Source organism: Ischnura elegans, chromosome 8, assembly GCF_921293095.1.
Source record: "Ischnura elegans chromosome 8, ioIscEleg1.1, whole genome shotgun sequence".
In the NCBI taxonomy this organism is placed as follows: Eukaryota; Metazoa; Arthropoda; class Insecta; order Odonata; family Coenagrionidae; genus Ischnura; species Ischnura elegans.
In genome coordinates, this window is record NC_060253.1 from 40905937 (window position 1) to 40931283 (window position 25347).

Genomic DNA, 25347 nt, shown 5'->3' on the forward strand with positions numbered 1-25347 from the left:
CATCCTTCATAGTTCCAGAATTCATAGATACGGAAACCACACCCTGTGCCCAAAGAGGGATTGAGGTTGTTGTTTTGGGAGTTTACCACTTATATCACTTTCCGCGGCGCCTAGGTAGTATGCAATAGCTCCCAGCGATAATGTGACTTAAGTTCTGTTATGCGCAGGCAAGTGGCTTGTAGATGGTCATCAATTATTTTTAAATTCGTATTTTTAATGTTTGTAGGGACACAAGGCCCCCGAAATTTTTCCCCATGCGGCAATAAACCGTGAAACAGCTTGTTAGGAGACCGCTACGCCATGAGCACCGTGACTGTGAATTTTCCGATTTAGTCACATTTCATAATGCCTGCTATAAACCAACATTGAATTTAACTTCCAGCAGTACCCCATCGAAACATATAGCTCACATTATGAAATGTTTGCTTTTCCGATGCGAGCCAACTGACAACAAAATATCACTAAACGCAACCCGCATACCACACAAGATTCATTCGAAGCAAATTTCAGGCTACTTACTAGATCGATTGCTGACGAGTTCACTTCGCGGAAATTCATTGTAATGAGATAGAAACAGCTGTAGTAATTAATAAATAATGTGAAAAATTACTGCAGATGTTTCTATCATATTCAGTCTACGTGCCTACGGATCACTGACGCTGGACCAGTGCCAATTCCGGAAGAACGCCTAAATTGGCGACGATGGGCGATGGAGATTGAAATCCGACCAGATGGAGATATTTGAGCCCCGCGTCTGAAGTTCCGTTGCCTCGTCCGACACTTGTTAAGACCGCCGATGTGGGCGACCCGCAATCACGGCATTAGCGGCAATCTTCCCGCACGGTCTGGGGATTTCTGCGGACGGCGGATCATTATCCCGCGGGAGATGTGCGCGGGTCGGCGGAGGAGACGTGATGCGTCAAAGGTCCAGTCGCGAGGTGTGGGCGAAGAGCGGAAGAAAGGATTAAGCGGTGGAGTGATGGGCGCAAAGTGACCACAGTCTCATTGCCAAACGCGCTTAAGCCACTCGACGGGGTCCTTCATCGCCAACTTCCTTCGTGGGTCATCCTGATAGATATTAAAGGAAGGAAACTGCAATATAACGCGGGTCGACAACCTTTATCTGCAACATAAAGGTAGCCTTATGATAAGAGTGATAAAATTGAAACAGAAGCAGTATTTTTCCACACTTTTTTATTCTTTCTCGACCGGTTTCAATGCTTACGCATCATTATCAAGAGATGTCAAAACTAAGGAGCAGACAGCTCTTGATAATGATACGTAAGCATTGAAACCGGTCGAGAAAGAATAAAAAAGTGTGGAAAAATACTACTGATGTCTCAATTATCACTATTCATGGACTTCCACGAAGCCAACTCGTCAACAATCAGTTTGACTATGATAAGAGGGCTTGGCTCCTGATCACGGGATCCAGGGTCCAAATCCCGGGTGAAGCTCTCGGTCAAAGAAATCCAAACGCAAATCCTCGAAGTGCGAGGTGGTGTAGCGAAAGGCTCTGGCCCGCTTCGCCTGTGGTTTAGTTCGAGGTGAGCCCTACCCTTCCCTGTCCGAACCAACCTTCGGGTTGATTAACTACAGGAGTGAGAGGAAGTATATGCCAAAACGCTGCTGAGATTGAAATGACGATAGCATATACCCCGTGATGAATCTGTTGGTCTGATTGGCTGGCTAAGATGGTAGCACAATACCAAACGCGATAATCTTCCTGACATAACAAAATTTCGGCTTTCAATTTCCCAATGCCCTGGCCTCGCAATTTTTTCTTGATCTCTTCTTTACTCACTTTTTTCAAATCCGTATGCATATTTCAGCACAGCACTCCGTCCGTCGGACGGGACGCTAAGCCGTGGTCCCCTTGGCGCCTTTCGTCAGGAGTAGGCTAACGCCGATACAGGGTATCTCGAAACCCCTCCTTCCATACCCTTCCCTCATGTCACAAATGACCTCAGCAGTCGGTCACCTCCTCCAAATACCATACAAACTTCATTTTTTGCATCTACCCTCTTAAGGATTTCATTACACCTACAAATACGTATTGCATATTACGCCTCCCGCGCAGAGGGGCATGCAAGGCCAACCGCAGCAAAGAAAATCAGGAGGAGGAAAAGAAAATCCCAAGGATTTCTGGGCGACTTCGGCTTCCCCGCGCAAGAATTAATAAGATATTTTCACAGTGGGCATTCTTCGCCTCAGGAGCCCGCAAAAACCATAATCGTCTTTCTTGCTCTCACTAATACGCCTTCGCATGAAAAATGGATCGCAAGGCGTCACGATCGACGAGTAACGTTACGCAAGAGTTGATAATGAGATTTTAATACAATGCTTACATTCAACGGTAAGGTAACTGATATCCCTCCTAATTTCTATCTGTGCACGCCGAGAGGGAAAAAAGAGCTTAATTGAACAATGAGAAGAGTAGATATTGCGTTCAAATATCAATTGGCATGGAGGAAACGAAATTAAAATTTAAGAGAAAAAATGAAACGCTGGCCGGCGTGTCCGAGATTGCGATTAAAAGGTTTCGCTATTATTACAAAATTTAAGTTCGCAAACTCATGAGTTCCGCGAGACGGGAGGGGAGAACGATCTATTAAAAATGAATCTGGGAGCAAGGCACAAAAAATCCATCAAGGAAAGAGTATTCGGGTTAAGGACGTTTGAGAATGCTATAGGATCTTTATGACGACAACTAATGCGCAAGACTAACAAACGCCGTCCGTAACGGTAATAAAAATAAAAGAAAATAGTTTGCAATTCATTCCTTGCCATCATTCATTCATTCCCAGGACCGGGAAAATCGGACCATTTCCATTGCCTTACGCGACCACCGCACACACCATTATGCCATCTAGATTTTAAAGTTTCGGTAATTTTATCCTGAATATATTAACCTGGATACCGTAGAGGGATGCACAGGGACCAGGACAGTCAAAAGTCCATTCCAGGTCCAAGGAATTTTTTCCCATGGCAATTGTCGCCGGTATGAAAAATAACACCTTCATACTTGAGATGTTTAAAAACTAATTCATAAAATTAGGAAGTACAATTCAAAAATGTGGTTCATTAAAAATTTCTACATGATTTTATAAAACATGTTTTTATAATTTTGTATGAAATTATAAGAAAAAATCGACAAAGGTGGAAAATTATGGAAAACTAAATTAATTATTACCCGTGCTGTCACTCGACTAGCAATGAACTTCGTTAATATACATTAAGGTCTATTGGCTTTCATTCCACCCACAAAAACCTTATTAACTATCTTTGAAAAGTCTCCAACACGACTGGGATTTTTACCGGAGCCCATTGGAAAGGAAGATAATATTACAGCTATTACACCAACGAGGCCCGCTTAACAGTAGAAAACCGTATATTTGAAATAAAAGGAAAATTATTTCCAATAATTGTGGTAAAATAATTAAATTTCAACTACTTTTTATTTCAATATGTCTAACTTGCACCCTATCAGGCCTGAATCGGTTGAATTTAAATCGTATATTGCTCGAGAATAAAAGTCATGACACCGAGGCACCGAGATGTACTTTCCTTACCTGTTGCTGGTGCTGCTGTGATCTGGTTGGATGGAGTAGAGTTGTACCATAAGCGTCTAACACGAAGCCCTAAATAGTGATCGGGCATTCTCTGAAAAGTATCCACACCACTGGGATTTGAACCGGAGAACATCGAGAGGAATGCCAATATTCTTGCCACCACACCAAACGCGAAGCCCACTTAACAGCATAAAACCGTAAATTTAAAATAAAAGGTAGTTGTACTTTTCCATGCTTGAAATAATTTCCATAATTGCCATAATCTCCTACAATAATAGGTGGATGAATTTTTCCATAATTATAGAAAATAATTAAATTGTGAAAAAGTGCAACTACCTTTTACTTCAATGCGTCGAACTTTCGCTATATACCTCCTGAATCGGTGGAATTTGCACCGTATATTGTTCGTGAATAAAAGTCGTGAGGCACCGAGGTGCACTTTCCTTACCTGTTGCTGGTGCTGCTGGGGCACGGGTCCTCGGTGGTAGGAGTGGTAGAGGTGGTGGTGGGGGTGTTGGTGCGCCACCTGGTGGAGGCCGTAGTGAGACGCCTGCATGTCTGCCTCCTCGGAGATGACGTCACTCAAGTCACCAGAGTCTTCGTCGCCCTCGAGGGCCGCCTTCGCATCCGACGACCGACCCTCAACCTGCTGCCGAGGGTCGAACCAAGAACGGGAGAAAGGAAGATGAGAAGATGAGTTACGGCGCAGGAGAAGAATTGGAGTTTGACTTAATAATTACTGATGATTTAAGGATTAACCGTGTGATTTTTTACCCACTCTTTCAAGATTTCAAAAATTCCTAACGTTTTTTGGCGATCGCTATTCTCATTTGATTAAAAAAAATAGCTTCAATAAGGTCCTTAACTCGCGTCTCATAAGGGGTTCTTACTTATAAAGTAATTTATTATTTTTTTGGTTTAACATGAATTTGAACCCTGAAAATTGTTTCTAGCGGCCACTACAATGCAAGGCTCACTGATATTTTTGAAAAGACATTACCCGAGTTTCATAACATAGTTTAAAAAAAAAGGACATCTGACGATGTAACTATGTCATGTAACCCGGTTCGTGCTTTTTAAAAATATATAAGTAAATCTTACAAAGTTTTTTTCTCTCAATTTCCACGTAATTTACTTGAACATCCTCAATTTTCATAATAATATGACAAAAACGTGTTATCAAAGCCCTCAAAATTAGGATGTTTCCCAAAATTTCCCAAAAACACTTCCCCAGCATGTTCCGACAATCCGCAGGGATCCCGGCTGCACTAAACACGAAATCTGGTTTGACGTTTTTAACTTCAAAATCTCTAACTATTCACAAGAATATGACGATTGAAAAGCCCACTAACGTGATCACAATAAAAGGAGATTGAAAAAGAATGAGATGAGCGCCAGAGCTGAATATCACCTTCCCGAGTGCCACTATAAGAACTTTTACCCACTATTTCAGGGTATCATACATCCGAAAGGTTTTCCGGCATTCGTTACTCTAATTTGAGCCACAAAAATCGGTTCGATGAGGTCCTTCTTTCCGCGTCTCTTATAGGATTATTACCAATGAAGGAATTCGTAACCTTTTTGGCTTAACATGAAATTGTAAATTCCAAATTGTTTCTAGCGATTACCAGAGGCCAGGGTAATCCGCCTAATTCTCCATGGAACTTATCCTAACGAGTAGACAACTTTAAGAATAATAAATCATCGCCAACAATGTATTGATTTAAAACTCACACATTCATGCCCCGTTCAGATTACGATTGTCCGAGCGATCGTCCTAACGATAGTTGGCCGAACTAGCAGTGTGAATGCTTCTCCTGGCAATAGTTCACGTAGTTCCGAACGTTGCCACTTTACGATGGTTAGGCGCTTGGAGACCGGAAAAGGAAGCGACACGAGAAAACGAAAAGTTCGCGAAGCTCCTCTCGCTCTATTTTTTATTTCATGGATTCCTCCAAGCAAGGAAGAATATGGGCAGAAGAAAAATTATTCGTTAAATACACATTGAACAAAGTAATATCTTGGCCCAGCATACCTCAACAGCTTTGCTAACCGTCAATTTCAGGTTCACTTTAGATGTCAGCACTAGAGGGCAGCACAGGTTTTAACAATCGTTGTGTAAACGCACGATAGTCACAACGGTTATAACGATTGCTGGAATAATCGCAATCTGAACGAGGCATCTGTCTCGGGGGTGACGTCACTGGAGTCTTACCCGCCCTCGTGGACCACCTTTGCATCCGACGCTCGCGCCCTACCCTCAACCTGGTGCCGGTGCAAAGGACCGCAGGGGGTCCAACTCAAAGGGGGAAAACAAAAGACTGAGCACGATGCGTAAGGGATGACGGGCGAGCGGAGGCGGTGACGCGACAGTGAGGGGAGACGCGAAGAAATCCCCCCACACATACACACCGTCAGCAAGACGCAACTGAGACCGGATGACTCAAATACATAGACGTGGGCGATTTTAAAAACTATGCCTAAAGCAGGGTCCTCAATTTGGAGGCCACTTGCATGGGCGTAGATTGACAGAGCTCGACTACATTATGAGAGAAGTACTTTGAATGAATGCTTAAGAACTGAAGTTGCACCACTTGGACCTTATCGTAGTAAAAAAATAATCAAGCCACGTGCAAAGTTTAAGAAAGTTTTATTTAAACTCATACCATCTTAATATATAAAAAAAGTTACAAATGTGGTTCTGCAATGTTCGGCAATGCGGGCGGCCCCACAAGGGGGGCGCGAGCCCCCTGCATCTGTATCCTCCACTGTGTCCACCAAGGGTGAAGTTCGCTATGAAAAAATATTTGGCATAACCGGGATTCGAAACCGGATCTCCTGATCGCCGGTCAGGCGTGTTAACCAATCACACCACCAAGCCATCTTTTCAAGGTTTTCAAGGCGAACCCGGTTAAGCCAAATATCTTTTTAAGGCAAACTCCATAAAAAAGTACAGGTATCCTAAAATGTATTGGCTCTAGTGATGTGTACGTCTCACTATGAAACATATATCGGTGCCATGAATGCAAGCAAAAAAAAAAGTAAATGCCAGGGGTATGCTGGTAGAACTGCTAAAGCATTTCCTTCGACAGCTCATATTTACCAAACATGCTCATCCACAGCTCCGAAACCGAGTTCTCCGATAGAAAGCATGATGTTGCTCAAGGTATATAATGAATTCTGAGAGAAACATCATAAATTAAGTACTATCCAGCTCAATTCTCAAGCTTAACCTAAATGCGGATTTAATCGTTTCCGTACCACCCCATTACCTGAAAGAATTAATTTTCGTTTCGTTCACCCACGGCCAGTACAGACTGCTAAATCCTCCCGAGGCGAAGAATTTCCAATTGCACGCTGCGCCAACAGAGCGTAAAGCGTACTTCCTTCACATCTAAAGCGGCAGCGTCCGTCGCCATGGGACCACATTTCACACGTAATTGAAAACATATTATAATCGAAGGCTTCAACCAACGCCGATCATCAAACTAATACGCATTCCTCCTTGATGCCAAACAAAATGAGAAGCGAAAAATGTTGGCAAAGAAAGTATTATTCACCACAAACGGATTCCTACTGATATAAATGTATGAAGTTTAAAAAAATAATACCTCGACGCGGTTACTTCAGGTCTAGTTTTCATTTACATAATGATAAATCAATAACAAATTCCACCTCTGAAGATGAAACAAAAGTTCTTTCAAAAGAGCGACAGAGGAAAATTATTCACGCGTATCAGGAAAAGTAAACGATAAGTAATCAAGAAATGCTTAGCCTTTATGTTATAGCAGTTTGTTAAAAAAAACGTTTTAGGCATTTCTTTGTTTTTTTTTTAATAATGTCAACAGTCATCAAAACGACCATTCAGCAAAAAGGTATTCATATTTTTTCAGCCTAACGTTATTCATGTGAAACCTAAATATTTGTGAAGATGGAACAGAGAACCACGGCCCAGTTTTATAACGTCTAGTAAAGCTTTTAAACTTTACGTATCATAATGCTTCAGTTACTTTCTAGATAAATAATCTGTAATGGCGCACGCCAGGAACTAAGTATCTCTAAAATAGAAAATATGTACACATTTTATGTGGGGCAATTAAAACAAAGTTTTATTTGTACAATTATTTACAACAAAAAACGTCACCTACCCGAAGGGAAATTACGTAATAAAATGTGCACGTTTCATGTTCGGGGGTACAGTAACAGTAATACACATATAGAGGGGTACGGGAGGAAGAAAAGGTTGGGAACCGCTGATCTAAAGGACGAGGAAAGGATGTTTCTAGATGAGACAACAGGTTAGGATTGAACGAGTACTGAGCAAGGAGGGGAAGTTGAAAAGTGTTAGAAGGAAGAATGTCCGTTAAGCAACGGAGGGTAAGAAAGAGAATAGGAGTGAAATGGAGTAGGCCTTACTGGGAAATGAAAAGGGAACTCCAAGTCGGGACAACTGAACAACTTTGATCTACAATAACTTCCAAATATTCTTAAGGTGAGGTTACGACTGTATAATGTCCCGGTTACAGTCAACTAAGCATTATTAAACCGAGCCTAAATTTATTTATTTATTCCCTGACCACCGAAAACAACACATATTGGCCTTTTACATTGATGTTTTCAACAAATTTAACAATTACACGTTCACGAACAACCATGCCTTGGATAGGGGCAACATACCCAGGCGGGACTCGAACCCGCGACCTCTTCTTTGGAAGGCGGGGTAAAGTCCTCTACGCTTCTCAACTTCGCGAACCTTCTATTTCTTGTTTGGCAGGCGACGACTTCCCCGCCTGCTAAACAAAAGGTCGCAGGTTCGAGTCCCGCTTGGGTAGGTTGCCCCTTTCCCTTTAATGAATACAAATGAGTGTTCTCACCTCTGGCGAGACAGCGGCTTTGGCCTCGACGTCGTCTTCGTCCTCGTCGATGCCCACGAATTGCAGCGCGTCCTCGAGCGAGAAGCCGGAGAGCGAGAGGCCGGCAACCACACCTTCCACGCCCTCCTCGGCCGCCTCCTCCTCTTCGGCGGCTGCGCCGAGATCCTCTTCGGCGGAGGCGTCTACGAGCAGCGGCGCAGGCTGCTCCGAGGCGGGGCTCGAAGACGAAGGTTCCTCGCCCACAGAGCTCCCCTCCGGGGCAGACGACGCATCCTCCTGGAACACGTACTCGCCTGCAATGTGCAAAAATGATCGGTCAATAATAATCACGTTGAAAACGACAGTTGTGAAGACATTTAAAGAGTTCAAATACTTAAGAGTTTATCAGTAATGGCTAGGGCCGCGCACATACGAGCGTACACACACGAGAAAGTGTGAGAGAGGTGCTATTTCGCAGTCGTCCGGTCACACTGTGAATGTACAGCGAGCATATGGGATCCTTAGCAGAAATACTTAATCAGTGAACTTGGGATAAAAAGGAAAGCTGTGCGATTCGTCAAAAACTGCTATGGGCGTATAGAAAGCATTACACACATGCTAAACGAATTTATAGGTTGGCAGCCGCTAGAGACTCGGAGTGTGATGAACGTACTCTGGTACAGGTGTACGGGTAGCCAGATGGCACAAGAGAGCTTAGATATGAATGAGAGAATTAAAGTAGGAATTCGAATATAAAGGAAAAAATATTTCAGTTGGTACCTATCAATTCCATAGGGTATTCAAAGAACCCAAAATTTATACTCTTACTCAATTTTAGACAATCGCCCACGACTTAAGGTTTAATGACGCTATTTTCCAATGATCTATCAGTACCTTCAGCCCAAAAATCTCACACTACTGTATGCTAATCAAACATTACTATCAACTACTATATTAAACCTTGAGAAACGAAGTTTCAGCGCCTAATATTTTGAACCGGAATATTAAGTTTCTTGGAATCTATTTAAAAGTCTTTAAGCATTAGGCAACACTTAATTGCCTTCGCTTTGTTCTACATTGCAGCAAAAGTAAGTTGAATTCAAAAACCTTAAGCTTTACGGGCCAATTCGCAGGTCAAAACGATTTTTAGGATCCTTAATTCTCGTGGGAAGATTACTCAGGCATTGTTTACGGATATCGATTTAGACTTGGGTACAATTAAATCTGAGAATTGTTACGACACGCATAAAATCAATACACAATTAATACTGTATAATTTCAAAGATCGTCAGCATCATCGGGGTTTAATGCCATGGTTTGCATAAGGATGTTACTAGCGAATGGGACACAAGCTTAAATGAAGTAAGTAACTCAAGAAGCAAACAGAAACTTGCAATTAACTTGTATGTAGTCAAAAAGCATTTTTTATTTAAAATATATTGCCATTTCTACTAAAAGAGAAAGAAAATGAAATTATTTAGTTAGACCTTTGAATTTGCAGACTTCAAACCTTGTCTAAAAGTGGGAAAATATGCGACGGTAAATGTTTATGTATCGAGAAAAAATGTTCTTTTTAATTATCCGAACATATATAACAAAGAAAATTGAGTAAAAGTGGGCATATACTAGTAAATACTATCCACTCCCCTGAAGGCTAAAAAAATATCAAAATCATAAAAAAATAAAAAAAATATCATGATTCACGGAGGAGATAATGCCTGGCCTCCATCTATATACATAGACGAAAAACACAACTAGAGTTCATTTACTCTCTCATCTAGTTTCATCCTGCCCTTCCATATCGCTAATGTCTTTTCTCACACACATAAGCAACATGAAATGTTTCTTAAGCAATTAATGCACACAAATCCGCATTAGACGCTTGGAAGTAGTAATTTTTTGTCAGAGTAGCAGAAGCGTAATACGTGGGAAACATCCGGTTGTCATTACTTTCAACCTCGTTGTAGGTAATTTTGATCAGATGCATTATTTCCGGCCCTAGAAAATCTAATTAAAATCACTTAACCCCTTCTAATGTATGAAAAAATATTCAAACTCTAATGATTGTACTTGAAGGACAAGGCACCGTATATTACAATTCAATATAAATGTATTTAATTTTGTTAAGGTATAAATTAGAGCTGCATAGAAATATGATAAAATTATCATCCAATATTATCGACAATTATGGTCCAATCAGCTGGTTGTGATGAGAAAGTACTTTAGCAAATACTAACTCTGCACCGATCAATATATTTAGGTAGTTTTAATTACGCAGATGCGATGATATGACTTTAGAAAAAAATCCCTGTATCACGGCATTATCTTATGTCAGAGAATAACAAATGATGCCGCCAAGAGAAAACGGAAGAATAAAATAGAACAGAGAAATAAAAAAATCTAGCAGTTGCCATTTTATACGCCGACTTTTTAAGCGGCTGGATTTATACCAGAATGTAACAAATGATATAGCCAAAGGAAAATAGAGAGATAATAGGATGACGGGGAACTAAAACAATGCGGTGGCTGCCTTTTTAAGCGTCGAGATTTTACGAGGCGATGAGCGATAAAACAATAGAGTCATTCATCAAAACCCAATTGAGCTCAATGCAGCGTATGGGTAGGCAATACGAGACTGGCTGTTTACACTAACAAGCTTAATTACACGAGATGGAAAGCAGCAGCAAACCAACCCTTAGCCTCCAAGCAGGTAAATATATATATGAGAAATACGAGCTTCTCGGTGATACAATCCCTAGCAGACGGACAGGGATCCAGATAACGTAAATAGTTTCCACGTGAACATCAGTCACGTGATCACGCAAGGTGAATAATTCACGAGCCTTGGGAGTCTTAACGTTAGCGGCGAGGTCGCAAATTGAGTTTTTACTCCTTCGTGAATGCATTTTAATGACGGAAAGCTCGAGATTGCGTTTTAAATACTGAGCGGACGAAAAAAAAAACACGCACGAAAACCGGTTCCGTGATCAGAGAGGACAATACAAATTAGAAACCACAAAGCGATATTTTGATAACTTATTCAGGCCGTAGTCCAAGGGCACTTGAATAAATAAAAATAAGCTCTTGGACATTGAGCAAAAAGGATGAAAGAGTATGCAAATGAATGAAGGAGAAATACGACCCAGGTTGGCGTGGACATATAATATGGGGTAACCCCAAATGCGGTGCGGTTAAAGTAAACATAGAATGTCTTATCCATAGTTAATGAACGTAAGACATTGCCGTCACTTCTCCAAAGCTGTTTAATACTATGAACAATTGGAAAGATGGACTAGTGGGCACGTATTTCAATTGCAAAAACAGAAAGAGTTGTGGGACGCCACATTCGGCTTCTTAGTGATGCAGTTTAGAAATTTACTCCTCATGTGAAAGAGCTCAAGAGGCCAAAGTAAAGCTAAAACATTATATTACTGTATTTCAAACAAATAGGATTGCGGTGATGCGTACATATTTCTATTTTAGGGTTATGATATATGAATCCCCCTCGGGACCCCATAGTTACTTCACTGAAGCAAAAAAAATATAATTTTATGTACATAAACAAAGGAAGTTACCCAATTCGTTCCCAAGAAAGAGAGTAAAATATTTTGGTGATCTAGATGTGATTCCGGAGAAGAATGAAGAAGGTGAAGTGGAGGGAGAGGAGGAACGACGAGGTGCTGAACATGGCGGGGGAGGATAGGTAGCTTTTAGATGAGATATGGAGGAGACAGAGGGTATGGATGGGACGAGTATTGAGTGGTGAGGGAATGTTGAAAACAGAATTCGAGGGTAGAATGTTGGGTAAACGAGGGAGCGGAAGGAAGAGAATAGGATTTTTTTTTAGATAGAATGAAAGGGAGTAGGCCTTCTTGTGAATTTAAGAGAAAGTCCATCAAGGGTGGGGAGAATACCCGAATAGTTCTTAAATACCCCATGCAAACCTATTGTAATCAAAAAATTCTTAAATAAAATATAATACCATGAGAATCAGCTAGCTTCTTCCTCACATCACAACTGTTCTCATAGCTTCCATCCACAGATGGGGACACACTAAGGATTCTTAAAAGGGATGCGGAGCAATGATCTTAAAGGAAAAGCCGCGGGTGCAAGTCCGAAACGGATGTAAATGGGTCGGCAAACATCAGGTAGCTAAGAGCGCTATTCGCAGTTGTATTCGTACTTAGTTCGCAGGCCTCGGGCGACACTTAAGCCGCTTATTGGCCCGAGCCGGGACAACAAGCCTCCGACCCGGGCAAATAGCCTCAACGCCCCCGACAAGATGGTCTAATTAGCGCCCGCGAATACCAGCAAGCCAGATCCTCCTCGCCATCTCTTCCGGCAGGTGGAGACCTCTTTTGGTAGCGCGCGGAACGATGCGGCAGCTGCACTCTCGCACGGCGAAGCGGTGGGCGAGGCCGTCGAAGAAATATTGTGTTTGTGCTCACGATGTCGAGAAATGGACTTGCAATGCTTTTACGTACCGCAGGCACTCTCATATTCCTTCCAGTCGGGAGCACAACCGTGCAAACGCATTGCCCATCGACCCCCGTTTAATTCAAGCCAACAGAACCGGAAAACAATGAAACACCCACTTATAACAAACATTAATTAACATACGCAAACAAACGTTCTTCAATGCGCAGGAGCGTATATAGGTGGGGTTTGGGGAAGCTCCCCTCCAAAAGGAAAAACTGTTTACGATTAAGATTAAACCACCAGCAGCATAGAGATATTGTAGTACTTTCAATACATCCCCTGGCACAATCGTTTCTTAATTTACTTAATGAAATGTTAACTTGCCATTTTTCCACGATAATAAATTTTACTACGACCTAAGTTTAAAAGTCACTTCATCACTTCAAGGTGAGGATGAATGAACACCTTCAAGGTGATGTAGTAACAAATTGTTAACGATTATAAAATTTATTACGACCCATATTTCAATATCACTCCATCTTCTTCAAGGTGTTCATTCAACTTCACCTTTAAGATGATGCACTTATTTGAAATCTAGGGAGAAATACATTTTATAATCGTGGAAAATTGCAAGTATTTATTTCAGTATGGAAAAATTTCACGCTTGAATCTTCGGAATTTATTTATATTTATAGATTTGCATTGAATAAAAAAAACAGACAAGAAGATATTTTAAATTGGATTATAAATAAATGGCATAATTAATAAAGTGCAATAAATAAAAAAAATATACACTCATTTCATAAACTCAGATATCGCGTATTATTTCACTAATACGGCTGCCTCATCCGCTCTTATCGTAATTCACGCAGGGTGGGGAAAAGGAAGAGGGATTTATGCTAGAGAGGAAGTCTACTGTTGGGGGTTGTAAATAATGAAATTGATGACGCTATGTCGACAGTACTGGTTTTGATGTAATTGTGGGTAAGAGGTAGCCTGTACGTAGGGGATCTCCAGGTCACAGGTAACCGGCGGAGAAGTACACTGATAAGAGACGAACTCCGTGTTTTACGGGGAGTGAAACGGAGGAAGAATGTCGTTAGACCTGAAATGGCCATTCATGATTCGGTGAAATTATTTAATTAAATTGCTAATTTTTAAATATCATATATATTACGGAGCGCTTATTTACTATTACCTACTAAAATTAGCCTTAAACTGATCTTGTCCCTCAAGAAAATATATTCTAAACAAGCCATTATCTATATGCATATAAATTCAGCAGCAACTGAATAATAGCCCAGCACGATGCGAAGGCTTAGAAATCTTTCCTATAAATGACATACATACTTAGTATTCCACATTCCGGGATTCAAAGCGAAAGATTGTTCGAATAGGTTAGGGTAGACATCATCCCAGACTGAGACGAAGGCATGGGGATTTCCACATTCAGAGTGGGAGGGGTAAGTTCCCGCCCTTCGATTACCTCGAAATACGAGGGTTATTGTTGAAGGTGTTAAGGAATACAGGTAAAATTTTACTATGTTGTCGAAGATGTACAAATAGAAAATTTATCTGGAATTGAGGCGTCAATTAGCCACTTCCTTAAGGCTTCTCAAAAACTGGGCGATTAGAAGGCACGCAAAAGGTAACACCCGGCAATATTGTCAAAAGAGAAAACGTTTCAGTAATTTTGGAAATGACTACTACTACTCATTAAACTAAAGATTTTTACAAATTTTAAATTTTAAAATATATAAAATATTTGCCATATTGGAAGAATATGGTGGTTACTTTCGAGTTCACGGCCAAAAAATATAAAGGAATCAGTTACTTTCAACGAAAAAATAGAACCAACGTCGTTTTGTTTAATTAATTATAGAAAAACTGTTTTTTTTTCTAAAGATGAGCAAAAAGCGCAAATTTTCAAATGGCGCGGGAGTCTAAAGGGTCGTCAGGGATAAATCTTCGGGATGAAATCTGTCGGAAAATATAATTAATTGACTTATGAACTTAAAATTCATTCCTAAAAAGTTAATAGACTCAAGAGATATGAACATAGAAACCTGAAAAGAACAAATTTTGGCCTTTTCGCCATTTTTTGCTACGTTGCATCCATAAACTTTGCTCACAAACCTCAAATCCAGCACCTCAAAACATATGACGACAGGAATTAATCAAAACTACCCCAAAAATCTCCTATCAATGTCCTTTTTGATACAATGACAGGACTACTAGTACGACATTTTCTTTACGTCGACTACCTAATTATTACAATAGATGACTACTTCGCCTTTAGTCATCGAACTTCTATTTGATTATCCTCACGAAGATGGGGAAAAATAGGTGGACTCTAAATATCAAATGTGGGAAAAGTATAATTCTGAACATGGTCAATTTACAGGGGTTCTTGAGCTATGTCACAGAAAATCCTATTTCACAGAATAAAATGGAATATAAAAAACTACAGGAAGATCGAGGCAAAGAAATATACAAAATAATAATTAAATTTGAAAAAAATACGGGGGGTGATAAAAATTTCGTACATCATCTCATTTTGCATTTTTATTCACGAACTGCAAAAAGGGCTTGGTTCGTAAACCTCGTACAACGAATTAATTAATTAAACAGCGAAATCGGACAAGAGTAAACCTCCACATTCATTGATGGACGGCATGAATATTTGCTAAGGTATTTTTATAATAAGGTACCTATTCCAACAACATACGAGTTAGCCTCATACCGATTTTAAACAGATGATTATATAGTGGTCCTGAAAATGATAACTGCGTAGACCAAATCCGGACGACTTTAGCGAAATAAGTCTTATAGATTTTGCGGAGGCACTCACTACCCTGAGAACGAGAGCCAAGACAGCTGTAGAAACGTAAATGTGGAGCCAACTCTTTCCAGTTGAAAGATTTCCAGTGCAATAGCCCTGCGCTTCATTATTAGAGATACGAGAAAATAGCACTTTCAATTAATTTTATAGCACTTTCAATTACAGTTTATAGCATTTTGTATCATCTATTTGTTTCTTTATTTCCATAATGTAGGTATCACTGGTAGTTGACGACAAAGTGTGATGAAACACATTTATTTGAAAAAAGACGTGATAGTTTAAATAATTATGGGGTGTAACAATAATAAATTAAGGAATGAGATATAAAGTAAATAATTATAAATGATATAAGTAGTCTGAATATCATTAATACTAGTTGATGTTCAGCATATTAATCCTTCAACCGGTTGTTTCTGTCAGTCACAACTAGATTGTACTGGCTGAAAAACCTCGCTGTATCAACTATGCTAACTGGTGTCCAGATTGTGCGGTGTGCAGCATTAACAAACTCAGTTTTCTCTAGGCAGATGGAAAGAAATATTAAGAATCTACAAGGATTCTCTCTCAACCTCTCTAGTTGCTGCCGATGAAAATACATGTAACCATGTATGAAGCAGTAAGGCCCAACGTCCAGTGGCGTAGCGAGGGGCGGGCACGACACTAAATTTACGACTTTTGCCACCGAATAGGCAATTTTGAGGTGTAAATATAATAAAAGTCCAGTCATCGCGCCTATGTCGCATTTATTCACGTGTATCGCATTTATCGCATATGCGATTTTCACGTATCACTACTCATTATGCAACATCTCCATTTAAATAAGTCCACTTCCGCGTTCCTCGCACGTTACACAGACGAGAATCAAACCCGAGACGACGATGCTGGAAGACATCCCATCATACTCCGCGCTGCCACCAACACATCCCATGGACAGCTTACAGTTGGCCAATCTTTCTCCTTTAAGTGGGTCTCCTCCTTGAGAAAGTACACTTACATCTCTATTCACCACGCTCCATCGGTAAGGAAAACCGCATTCCTAACCCATTATTTCTCCTGGCCCGCAAATGCCACAGTCGCAAATGCGTTTGCACAGTGCGGTATAGAAGTCGCACCCCATAACTAACGGCGCCGTGGAACTGAAGAGACGCACTTGAAGGGTTCTCGACGGCGGCGACAATTTTATTTAATAGTCCCCGCTTGTTTGTTATTTCGCGAGCGCGAGAAAGCCGAGAAAAGGCCGCGATTCAGCCGACGGAGGCCACCGCAGATTGAGCATAATGGATGGCGGGGGAGTGGGAAGCATATTAAGGACGTATTTCCCACAGGGGGAAGTCCATAAGAGGCTGCAACCTTTGGAAACGCGAGTAAGCATTGCTCCATGCACTTAATGCGTGAGCAAGGACGCCCAAGGCAACGCTAGGCACTTTATTCCCCGATGTTTTCTAGCGCGGTCCTTGGGTCCATTAAGATTTTTTTCGTGGGAGTTCCGTAACTACGATTTCAAGCTGTCAAAGCTGCTTTGTTTAGTTCATTTGTATATTTAAATAGGAACGGCCCGGGATTCATAATTGTGTTACATCTTCCGGTGATACTTGTGTATTAAACCCATTATAACCCAATGTTGCTTATAAGCAACATCAAAAATATATAAATGTTCTGCTCTATTCAGGAAATATCTAAACTACGCATTATCGTGTGGTGTTAACTGTAATGACTAATAATTTAGCTACCACGATATTCATGATTGAGTGCAAAATTTTCAAGTTTTCTTAATGAAAAATATTGATATTTGAATTCTCCCAAAAGCAGTAAAAGGGGTTAGAAAGGGTTAAATAGGCATGACCCGGGTTTCAAAATATAGTTACATCTTAAGGGAATGTATAACTGTGTTATGAAGCCTAAAAAGTTATTAGGTTCACGTATATTTAAATAGGCAAGATTCGAGTTCCATAACAATGTTAAATCTCCAGATAAAGATCTAACTACGTTATAGTCCGCAGGTGAATATGTAATCATGTTATGATACCCGTCGTGCCTATTTCAATACGCAAGTGAATCTAACGAATTTTTATTCTTTCATTTTGCATGATGGAAATGTTTCAAATAGTTAAGCCTGAATAATTAAGCAGTTGACAAGGGAATTGTCCAAAAACCGTGTCTCAAAATTCAATCAAACCCTGCTGACTGTCAGTCAATCGGATGCTGCCTTCGAATCACCCCCTAAATGGTATCATATGCATAGCATTAATCAATTGAAGCACTAATGAATACTCTCCCGAAAGGTCCTTCATTCAGAGACGTCGCTCGTCTAATAAGGCACGTATCCAGAAATTTGCTTCTCGAGGTGCATGGGAGAAATGCGGATTGCCTATCCTGAGGTTCTGTCGTCAATTCGTAAGCATAGGAAAAGCAGATATTTCATTTAGTCCGCTACATATATTTTGTTTGCACAGTGCTGAGAGTTAAATTCACAGCTCGTTATTAGCAAGCATTATAAAATGCAACAATATAAAAAAATGGAGCGTCCGAGAGTAGATGGGCCGGAGCTCGTGATCTCCTCAGCTTACTAGGTACTTAGGTAACTATATCGCGAATAGTCGCCTGAAAAAGAAAAAAAATTCAGGAGGGATTGAATCTTCCAAAACCGGGCTAAGCACCGGGGTCCAACGATTAAGGTTTCCGATTCTCAGGCGTAGGCTAGCAAGATGAAAATGGCGCTGAAGTTTGCTCAAACTGCTTTAAAAGTGTTGACCACATAATGAAAGGGTGAAGTGGCGTATCCAGGAATTTCGTTCGGGGAGGTCCAACACCAGAGGGGAAAATGTTTTAAAAATAGGGTACTAATTAATGGGTTTTAAACTAATTTAAACACTTTCCACGACCGAAAAAACTTCGTATGTTAAAAAAATTCTTTGTAAATTCATGATTTTTCAATATTTTGTTTTCCTTGGTGAAGGAAAATAATTGAGCTTTTATATTTCGGGGGGGGGGGGGGGGGGGACTCGCGCCACAATTTAACTATTTAACCTCAACGGATATCTTCTATGATGGCATAACATTTTTAAGATAACGTATCCGAAAAGTATTTCTTTTTAATCGCACAGTTGTGAACATAAATCTTTAAAAGGGAAGGTTTACAAGAACCCATAGACAACATAAAATATTTTTCACTCAAGCGTTAGCAGATTATTTACTTCCACTGCACCCTTGGTGAATTCCTGCCATCACCGGCGACATTTCATCAGATAACGTCACTTTTACCTTAGCCACTTCTCCATATGTATACCTCGAAGTGTACTAGACTAAAAATCATTATTCACTAAGTTGGGGTTGCAAGAAAGAGGAAAATGCGACGTGACTAGCACTCATACACCAGAGTCATAAAATTCTGAGGATCGGGTTTGAAGCGGAGACGCGAAAGGCCAGATTTCCCCGCAGAGGTTGTAGCTCTAGGTCAAAATGTTAGCTAGGAAAAAATTGGAATGAAACCATTTGGATTAAATAACAGGAATGCGAAAAACATTCCTTTGCGAAAGATTGAGGTTTTTGAAGGGTATTCAAGTGCCTAATTTGTTTCCTAAGTCGACGGCCAAGGTAAGTATGGCAGAAATGGAGGCATTTCAGTGAAACTCTTCTGGGATACATGACGATTTTACAATTTTGTAGATGACTCCCAGATAAAATCTCCGATTAGATATCCTCTTGATGGGTGAACAGTAACCTTGGCAAAAATGATTTTTTCATACGCTATTTCCAACTATCTTCAAGCAGAAATTTACGATAATTTAAAAAAATATACAATCATGATAATGAAAGATTTTAAAGTTATTGAAACCCATCTCCACTGAATGAGATGCAAAAGGGAAGACGCAAAAAACCAGAGGGTTTTCTACATACTAAAATATAATAATTACAGAATGAGGAAGTAATATGTAGACATATAAGGAAAGGCACAACTATAGCAAATACCTATCCATCAGAAGTAAACCTTTCCTTAAAATACGAGGTGTTTTGAACAAACCCTCAGTTAATTACTGTTTTCTCTAGTTATAGAATACCTACTGCATTCGATCACTTTCCCTACAAGCCTACACACTTCTACATAAAAAAGCCATCTTCCAATAGCAAGTATTTTTTTTTATAAAGTTCATTCCGTTAAAGAGTGTCGTTACGTACAACGCCATAACTTCAATAAGTAATAATTATTAGGAGCGGATGAGAAAGCGATGCGAGAGGAAAATTAATTACTCCGGGGATCAAGTGGGTAAAACTCGTTACAAACAGTGCGTGGGTAGCGCTAGAGAAACACCACGACCAGACGATGAAAAACTGACAGCTTCACCTTGAAGCAACCCTTGGGCATCCATTACAAAAGGGACGTCCTACATGCAATTACGACGCGCACACCTCCTATGGGCAAGTAGCAATAAACAATGAAGCATGATATAACCACTATTCCCACAACATTGTTGTATTCAAATTTCCTCGCTATGGCCGGACAATGCCGTGAAGCGTCGGCCCTCTACACACACAAGCTACTCTGTCGATTAAAACCAATTCCTCTCGGGGGTCTAACAAACGATATTAATCGAAGAGTCGCGATAATATCCGATCGGACACGGTAAAGTCATCAATAGTCAGCAACAATACGTTGGGGGGGTGGTGAGCGCGTATTGACATTTCGTGAATGAAAAGAACACCGACCCTCTCCGGTGAAAAACTAGTAAACCGAGCCAAAGAACGACAGGGTGGGGTGGGCTTCACAGACTGCTTCCCACCCGAGGGGAAGGGAAACGAGGGATGGGTCGGAGGGAATACGAAGAGAGGTCGCGCCGCCAGTGTGGGGGGGCGTAAAATGTTACGTGAATGTCGGGCGGCGTCGAGGGAGAGGGAGAAGTGGGAGGGGCTACGGCGGCCGGGCGACCAATGGGAGCGCGGGAAAGGGGCGGGACTTGGGGTGATCCTCACCCTCCCGTCGCGCGCGCCGTTGTCAGATCGACCATTCCCGCTGGGAGCCATGAGGAGAGGAGGTGGTTATTTTTTTTTCACAGGCGGCAAATGCGGATTGGAAAGGGATTTTTTCCCTTCCAGTGGTGGAAATGAGGGATTTCGTGAGGGGGAAAAAGGGTGGGAGATACATTCTACCCCACCCCTCGAGGGTTAAAGGACATGGAGAGGGGAGGAGACGTCTAGATGGATGGACCCTACTGGGAGAACGAGGTATGCCAGCTCAAAGGAACATGAGCCGAAACAAGCATGGCTGACTTGACTGGATTTTTTTTTATTCATCCACGCGATGTTTTTAACAAATGGCCTCTCGCGATAAAGACCGTCATTAGGTTTTAATTAAATGTAAATCGCACGCGTCCAAGACACAATGAAAAGTAGCCCGCGGTCCTTCGGGGGAAATTTCGAATCTCTAAAATTAGCACCCCGAAAAACGAATGTCCCTTCGCAACACGATATTCAACCTGGATTTTTCTATTCTCGCGGGAAGGAGATAAAAGATTTATCCGAAGAGATAACATAGTGATTAATGCGGGCATAAATACAAGAATACCTTTACGGTGGTAGAATTAACATGTATTTTTAACGGGGGAAAACCATTAGAGGGCCTCTTTACAAAGAAGGTAGAATATTTAAGATTGGTGGGAGCCAAATTTAATGCCATTTTGGCGGGAGAACCATAACACGCATTTCAACGAGGACTTAAGCCAGGATGAAAACTATTTATTACTGCGGGGGTATATTCTTCTCGGGATTCCCACCGGGTTTATTTTTCCATAATGGCCAACGTAACGAATTTCTTACTGCTAACATTATTTATTACATGAGCTTTAGCATCCGCTTATAGCAAGAACACTTCAGGCACTTAGAGAAGGCGACTCATGGATGTTTCGAATTTACGGAATTCTAAATGAAGTTCCTCTTTACATCGCAAAAAAATCCACGTCTGCTGTAAACGAACACCTTAACAAATTTTATTGGTAACATGAATTAAAAGTCGGTTATCATTCATCCTTAGTAAGCATACGCCCTCTCCTAAAAGAAAGAATTGAACTCTTGAGTGGACTATACAAAAACCAAGATTACGTGGAGGAATATGAATGGATATGTAGCTTCCTAACCTTACAGCAATATAAAGTTTAAATGAATTTCATGAACGATATTACTAGCATTAACCGAAATACCACTACTTTTTCCCGCTCCAACTCATAAAAGCATATAGAAAACGCGAAGCAGTTAACCACATTCCTTTGACGTTACGCACATACTTAGAAGAAGAATGAGGAATACAGGAGTAAGTCATCTGAACAGGAGTAATGGGAGAATGCGATGGCCGAGGTGCTGAGAGAGGCGGAACTCTCATGAGCTCTAAACTACATTCGAGTCGCAACGAAGCGGTGTGCGCATAGAAAATATGCGTATGTAATACTGTTTGACGTTGAAGCAAAAGGAGAATGTCAATAAAAGCAATTTTACATGCAAAATTACCACTGGTAACACTCTTTTTCCCCTCCCACGCTTTTTAAAGTGGGAACACTGATTAAAAAGCGTCCCTGGATTCTAAATCTCATCGGGGCATTGATTAAAACATGTTTTTATCTAATTCAAACGTCTCAAATCTCTAAATTAATGATTCAGACACAACGAGGTGAAACTTCCTGAAGACAGAAACGTTTATAAAATTATTTCATTAGCTACTTTTATGTATTGATACTTGTATGTGTAAAAATTAAATGATGCGATTCACCTGAAAACTTTCTGTACGCAACAACAAAAGTAAAGACGGCATGTTTGGCAGAAAATTTTAAACTGTATTCTATATTTTGGGGTACCATTTAAATAAAACGCATTCCATTCAACGCAAGAGAATGTGCTCAACGAAACGCGATTTAAGGAAAAAAAATATTTACAGAGATTGAAATCTCTATTGCCATTAAAAAAAGGCTTCCGCACATCTCAGCATATTCCCATGCTCCTTTCGTGTAGTTTGACAGCTTTTTGCTAAATTAGATTGGTGAAAGGCAGCTCCTACAGCATGATTAATTTCAGACGGTGAAATGCTTTTTCCTTATGTCGTATACACTGCAGTATTTCAATACATCCTTTTCAACTCCGTCATGTTGCGTCAAGACCTCTTTCACATCACGCCATCAACTTTTTCGGTCTTCCTGTGAGCTATTTATCTTTCCTGTTAGTTTTTTAGTGTTTGCAAAATATCTTCATTTCAAGCGGCTATAAATCGCGAACATTGGCCAACATTTGAAAAGTCTTGCAGTTATTTTGCGTCCAACAGTAAACCTTGAAATTGATCCGGTCATCCCTATTATGAGCATTTAACCACCTCATTTTAGAGGCTAGACTAGATTCTTTTCTAATTTATGGTACAACGATTGCGGTAGTGTAGACCATCTTTATACCTGACCACACGTTCACCAAGACTAATTTTATATTTTGCGTCAACAAGTAATATGTCGGCGACGTTTCGATTGAGAAGTGTATTCAATGATTATTACACGTAAACGTCGAAGAGCCTAACCTGGTCTCAATACAGAGAACATATCAGTTTACCGGGATGAATAATTCTCCCTGTTTAGAAGGAATTAAATTTGCAAAAATATTTGACTAAATCCTTTTCTTTTATCGCGCACACTTTAGAACTAAGGTGGAACGATATTGAAAAAACTCATCGATTAAGGCAATAAATCTAAACTAAACTGGGGTGGAATCAAATACTTCTTCCTATTTAGAGCTAGATAGATTTAAATTTGCCTAAACATTTTGCTCAATTCCTTTCTTTCATCACACACTCTTTCGGTCCAAGGTGGAACGATAAAAAAAAAAAACTCTTCGTGCGAAAAAATAAAACCAAACAAAGGAAATGGGACTTCCGCGAGATACTAAGCAAATAACTAATACATCCCCTCACAACATCAACGATTTCTAAAAGTCACCGGAGGGGCATCCGGGAGCCCAGCGAACTCCCAAGGATTATCCGTCCGAGCCTTTACACGAGTATTTGCGCACTTGACGCGACCGGATACTTGCAGACGTGAGGGTTTGACCATTCTCGATGGGCCGAGAAGAAATCAGGAAATGCTAGACGCGTGAGAGGGTTGAGAATTAGCGAAGCGAGGAAAGAGAGAGGCATAGTGGAACAAATACAAGCATGGGCTGCAGAAGGGACTTCAAACATGGACGGCGCAGTTGGATTGCCATTCGCCGTGTCCGAGTTGAGTGCCCTCCCGAGGCGCAAACTCCGCCAATGTGGAGTGCCCGGACGAACGGCACACACATGAGATCTCCAGCACGCAAAACAAGCGAAAGGGTGACGCAAAAGTGCACGGCTGAGAAAAGAAACCCAACCACCCGAGCACATCCCTCGACGGATCGCTCGATGATACTTCACTTCAACTGCAACACCTCCGTCGCGACGAAGGTATTGCAGAGAAAATTATGTATCATCGAGTTGTTTTTTTACGCGAATAAAATAATCGCGTCCGCCTCCCATTTAATTTGTTCCATTCCCTTCTATAATGATTGCGTATTGACGTATTGTCGTTCGAAGAAAAAAAATGGTTGATGACGTAGTTTCCTCTTAAGCCGGACATAGCCATGAATTGGAATTAAAAAAAAAACTCTTAACAGAATCTCGATTGATACAGATAAATAGAACAAAAAAATTAACAGCGGATTTCAACCTAGGAGTAAATTAAGTACCAACACATGTTTACTTATCTTAAAAAAGAAACGGTTTACTTATCAAATAACTTTTACTGGTATTAACAATTACCTACTTAAGAAACCTACGGCGGAAAAATGACTGAAACTTTACATTTCACACAAAATTTATTTTCTGATAAAACCCACAAAAATATCAAACTTTCTGGAGAAAACGAAAGAAAGAAGGTTAGTAAAGGAAGAAATTTTATAAGAGTAATGAATAATCCCTTAGCACCGATAGATAAATTATAACGAAGCGGCATAATATCGCGAGCATAACGCCGCGAAAATTACGGCGGAGAAAGATTAATTTGAAAAAAAAACGGACATTATTATCTACACCTCAAGATTCTTATCCTTTTTATTCCCTTAAAAACAACAAAACTAGGCGAGAAACCGCGCTCTTAGCAAAGGGAAACCAAGTGATGCCCAGCCAGCCATCCACAGTGAACTTATTTGCAATATTTATAACTATCCTATCCATTCCGACCATAGAGAAACTCTTCCATTTAACCAGGAAGTTTTGTTTTTGCTTAATTAGAAGGGAAGTCTGATATCTCAAAATAACCAGCACGACAGGAAGAAATCGGGGCAATAAGCGAGGATCATCCGATCCTATGGCCTGAGGAAGAAACGAGAGCATTTTAAAGTTTTCCAGAATCAGCCAGAAATTTACATGGCCACCATTTTCCCCTCAATTTCCAGGATTTACAAGCTCGAGGTAACCTTAATTAAACAGAACAACAGGATACAGCTCTCCAGATTCTCAACCTCCTTTAAACCCTTCCGTTGACGCTAGGTGTGAGGGGGTGGGGGAGAGACAAAGAGAAGAGGCGAAGCATGTCGTGGGAACGGCCCGCCGTGTTTATCGGTCCGAGGACTGGCAAACAGGCCGCGTGCATCGCCCACGCGAGGCGTGACGTCACACCGCAAA

At 40.7% G+C, this 25347-nt stretch overlaps 1 protein-coding gene across 4 annotated transcripts in view; it reads right to left on the reverse strand.

The window, feature by feature from the left end:
* The window catches only part of LOC124164198 (segmentation protein cap'n'collar), a 458815-nt gene that overhangs the window by 114465 nt on the left and 319003 nt on the right, over positions 1-25347 (reverse strand). For all 4 annotated transcript variants that reach the window (XM_046541418.1, XM_046541417.1, XM_046541416.1 and 1 more), the window contains 2 exons: positions 8447-8739; positions 4021-4221 (listed from right to left, as the gene is read on the reverse strand). In XM_046541418.1, the coding sequence (XP_046397374.1) occupies positions 4021-4221; positions 8447-8739 (494 nt within the window). The remainder of the gene's footprint in view (positions 1-4020; positions 4222-8446; positions 8740-25347) is intronic.